The sequence below is a fragment of the Sinocyclocheilus rhinocerous genome, unplaced genomic scaffold (genome assembly GCF_001515625.1).
Source record: "Sinocyclocheilus rhinocerous isolate Xijiao unplaced genomic scaffold, SAMN03320098_v1.1 scaffold63, whole genome shotgun sequence".
In the NCBI taxonomy this organism is placed as follows: domain Eukaryota; kingdom Metazoa; phylum Chordata; class Actinopteri; order Cypriniformes; family Cyprinidae; genus Sinocyclocheilus; species Sinocyclocheilus rhinocerous.
This window is the reverse complement of record NW_015659563.1, coordinates 1,463,604-1,468,415: the sequence shown is the minus strand read 5'-3', so window position 1 is coordinate 1,468,415 and position 4,812 is coordinate 1,463,604. Positions and strand designations below refer to the sequence as shown.

The window sequence follows — 4,812 nt, the reverse complement described above, 5'->3', positions numbered from 1 at the left end:
CCACTGCAAACTTCGCCGGCAAGGCTTTCTCTGTGGTGGGCCAAGCAGCTTCAGCACTGCACGTGATGGCGATACTTCAGGTGTATCAGGCCAAGCTGTTCAAGTCTCTGGATGAGGACGGGCCGGACCCTGAAGTGTTCAAAGAGCTCCGACGCGCCACGGATCTGGCCCTCAGAGTGACGGTGGTGACAGCTCGAACGATCGGCCGCAACATGGGGAATCTTGTGGTGCTAGATCGTCACCTGTGGCTTACTCTGACAGAGTTAAAAGACTCTGAAAAAACGGCCTTTCTGGACGCTCCCGTGAATCCCTCAGGTCTCTTCGGAGCAGTGGTAGAGACGTTCACGTGCAGAAACAATCGAAGGCTATTAAGCACTTCCTGCCAAAGCGCGCCAGCGCGAACTCTCCTGCGCGTTCCCGCTCCTCCTCAGCGCAGCGCACGGGAAGACCGCACGCCTCTTCTGCTGCTGTTCGGCGAGAACATGAGCTGGCAGTGAGACCAAGACAGCCTTGGCTGAAGCGCCGTCAGGGCTCGAAGGGCCAGAGACCCCGCCCTGACAGAGACGGCAGGCCACTGGTACCGGAATCAAAGCCGCATTCCTGATGCTGTCTCTCGGAGGAGGAAATCTGCACGCAGTGCCGAAGACGAGCCACTGAAAAAGTCTGCGAATGCCTCAGTTCTGCGAGAGGAAATACACAACCTCCTCGCAAAACGCGCTGTAGAGACAGTGCCCCTAGCAGACCGCGAGAGCGGCTTCTACAGTCGCTATTTTCTGGTACGAAAGACGGCAGACTCCGCCCAATCTTGGACCTGAGACCACTGAATCGCGCACTTTCGAAGCGCTCGTTCGAAATGATTACGCTGAGACAAATCCTCTCACACATCAGACCGAGAGATTGGTTTATCTCTGTGGATTTAAAGGATGCTTACCTAGCTCAGGATCTTAGAATGCCAAGTTGCTTCAGTCAAGATTCTGAATAGATGACGTACAAGCGCTGCTTTATATAGAGTGGGAGCCCCTCATATTTTGCACGCTTGAACGCCATTGGCCAGTTTCACTGGCGTGATTCAATAAGGCTTCAGTAGTATTTGGAGGAAAGGGTAATTCCCCATAGCAATGTCTCGTTCCAACATCTCAGGGAACCGAGGTTACGTGAGTAACCGAGAGCATTTCTAAAGCATGCAGTGCCATCTGCTGTTCAAAACTAAGCTCAAAATTGTCTCAAGAAAGAATCGCGATGCATTCGGAAAATCTCAGAATCGATGCTGAATCATTTCTCAATTCGCGATGCATTGATTTATTTTCCCAGCCCTAATCAACATCACCAACACTATCACAATCACAATCACAATCATCATTACTATAATGGAATCAAAGGCATCACTAATCACCATCACCATCACTATCACAATCACATCACAACATCATCATCACCACCACCACAATCATCAATATCACTGAATCAAATGAATCACTATGGCCATCTCCACCACCACCACCACCACATCACAACTAGGGTTGGGGTCCATTCATAAAAACGTAATTTACTCTATAGCGCGGAATGCCACGGAATTCATCAATTTTTGACGAATAAATCAAAAGTTGGTCTGCCACTTAATTCGAATCGCTAGTGTCCGTGAATATTAAAATGCAAAAAGACAGTTTAAATATGAATCCTGCATGTTCCGCTTGCCTCTGTATGTATGAATGGCGGAAACGCGGTTTTGTTTTCTACACAAATACTGAAGCACGTGTGACGCTCGCGGTGATTTTCGGCCTCTGCGTCTCATTATATGACAGCATGAACACAAAAACTTAATCCCCAGAGCTGCTGTGAGAGTCACTTCGTGAGAATTTTACGGTTTCATTTGAGAAAACTAGCATCATCATACTGTATACACACAGAAACTTCATGGCAACCTGTCAAAATAAAAGTACAGTTTAACATGTAACAGAAATATATCACTCATGTATTACTTTTGTAAAGTATGATGTACATCTTTAAATATTCCATTTTCTATCAAATTTAAATAAAACAATTAAATGATAAAAATAAACATTACAACTAGATTAATCACATAATTGTAGAAAAAAAGAATACAATTATTAGCCTATTAAAAATGTTTTAAAGGAATATTCACACAATTTTTCTTTCATGTATTAATTTCAACATTTATTTTTTTTGGGTTTGTTTATTTAAACTATTATTATTATTATAAAATTATAATATAATAATATATAACTATAAAATTATTATTTAATTTTTGGTTTGTTTGCCAAAAAATAAAAGGGTTTAATTTTTATTTGATTTAAAATAAATGTTTAAAAAAAAAAAAAAAAGTTTGTAGGGCCCTATTGTTCAAAATGCTGAAATTGAGACTTTTGGACTTATTTTTTCACTGAAATAAATGTTTTTGTAATTACACAGAGAGTAAAGTACCGAAAAAAGGTACCGTTGGGTAACGGCACTGAAATTCAGGTACCGATACCGGTATCGTACGGGTTAAAATGTGAACGGTACCCAACCCTAATCACAACATCATCATCACCGACATTATCACAATCATCACCACCACCACAATCATCATTACTATCACTGAATCAAATGCATCACTAATCACCATCACAACATCATCACCAACACTATCACAATCATCATTACTATCATCAAATCAAATGCATTATTATCATCACATCACTAAAACTATCAAAATCACCACTAAATCATCACATCACCTCCATCATAATCATCATCATGGTCATCACACCATTATCATCACCCCCACAACATCATGACATCAACATCATCACCATCATCATCATGACCAATATACCGTTATCAACACAACACCATCAACATTCCCACAATACCATCACATTATCTCCCCATCATAGTCACCACTGTCATCACCATTACATTACTATTATGAAATCACAATCATCATCACCTTTGAGAGAGCAGGGGACGGTGATCTTGATGAAGCTAGCAGGATTGTCTTCTAGAGACAATGCCTCCACCAGACAGTAAGCTTCAGCAGACCAGCTTAGATAGATACCCTTCCTCCAGTAGATCCTGTTTGGTCTCAATGCTTTTTCTGCAGAGTACACACACATTCGAAACCACCTCAATTCTTATTCATTTGACAGACCCAAGCAACTTACAGTGCATTCAAGCTATAATTTTATAATACATAGTATTAGTATGTTTGTACCTTGGGAATCAAACCTATGTTCGTGCCATGGCAAATGCAATGTTCAACTAGTTACAAGAATTGTATTTATGCTGACTTCCAGTGTTTGTGTTGTGTTACCTTTGCCGTAGAGCAGGAAAGCAGACACTTCCAACAGACGGCTGATCTGTCTGGACCAGAAACCCATGGGGAAGTATGGCATCTCATAAAGCCGAACAATCACCTCTGAATTCTCACAGTGAGGAAGCTCAATCACCGGCCTTTGATCTGACAGGCTGGGGACATATCAAACATTTCAAATTACCACCATACAACACTCTCTATCATTTTAATTTAAAAAGAGGTCCTATCACTACCTGCTAGGTATAAGTAACTGGTCATCTCCGAAGGGAAGAGCTATTTGAAACTTTTCCAATAGTTTGAAGTACTGAGTCAGATGATCCTTTGGGAAACAGCGACTTTTGTTCAGAAACTTTTCTACAGTGGTTCGCGCATCTCATAAAGCCGAACAATCACCTCTGAATTCTCACAGTGAGGAAGCTCAATCACCGGCCTTTGATCTGACAGGCTGGGGACATATCAAACATTTCAAATTACCACCATACAACACTCTCTATCATTTTAATTTAAAAAGAGGTCCTATCACTACCTGCTAGGTATAAGTAACTGGTCATCTCCGAAGGGAAGAGCTATTTGAAACTTTTCCAATAGTTTCAAGTACTGAGTCAGATGATCCTTTGGGAAACAGCGACTTTTGTTCAGAAACTTTTCCACAGTGGTTCGCTGCACCACTCCTCTAGTGCTGTCCCACTGACCAGTGCTCCTCAGAGTGAGCGTCTGTCAATCAGCACAACAGATGAGACATTACTGTTATGAATGAATCACAAGTTGGAGCAAGGTGTGTGTGTGTGAGTGTTTAACCTGTGAGATGATGTTAGAAAGCCATTGTGGGTCAATGAAGTACAAATCCTTTAGCTGAAGCACTGGATCATCAAAGTGCAGCAGGACACCTAGAGACAAACACAGACAGAAGGTCTGTTTACAAGGTTAAAACAATAACTCCAATATGTAAAAAGACAACTGAAAACTAGCAAAAATGCATAACCAGTTATGTATGGTGAAAACTTTCCTTCACAGGACAACACATTGAAATCTGACGCTTACATAAAAATCAACCCTTAGGAACATGCAAGTGCCCAAAACTGAAGAAACAACCAAATACTGGACATAAACAGCAAGAAGACATCAGAAAGGGATTCAGGAGTGAAACAACTCTCACCAGCCTCGCTGAGGAAGTGGATAGCGTGGGGTAACTCTCCCTCCTCTAGCTGCAGCTGTGTTTCCTGTATGATCTCCAGCAGTCTGCTGTGTCTGAGCACTGGGAAATCAGTGGGTACATGTGACCTCTCCTGTAAAAGTCTCCTCTCCAACTCCACATAACAGTCTGGAATCAGTTGCCCCATTACCGGCTGACCCTGGATCTGCCAATGCCACACACACAATTCATTAAATAAATACAATGCAATGAAAACCAGTTTGAAAGACATGATCACCCTTGTGAAAAATAAGTACACTTTGGCATACTTTAATAAGAATAACTGTAAATAACATTCGGTTAC

General features: G+C 41.8%; 1 protein-coding gene across 1 annotated transcript in view; it reads right to left on the bottom strand.

Moving 5' to 3' along the window:
- Positions 1–4,812, bottom strand: part of LOC107723953 (leucine-rich repeat serine/threonine-protein kinase 2-like) — a 60,681-nt gene that overhangs the window by 16,680 nt on the left and 39,189 nt on the right. The window contains exons 32-36 of the mRNA XM_016532684.1: positions 4,473–4,674; positions 4,115–4,203; positions 3,843–4,030; positions 3,314–3,468; positions 2,951–3,097 (exon numbers count right to left, since the gene is read on the bottom strand). Of these exons, the coding sequence (XP_016388170.1) occupies positions 2,951–3,097; positions 3,314–3,468; positions 3,843–4,030; positions 4,115–4,203; positions 4,473–4,674 (781 nt within the window). The remainder of the gene's footprint in view (positions 1–2,950; positions 3,098–3,313; positions 3,469–3,842; positions 4,031–4,114; positions 4,204–4,472; positions 4,675–4,812) is intronic.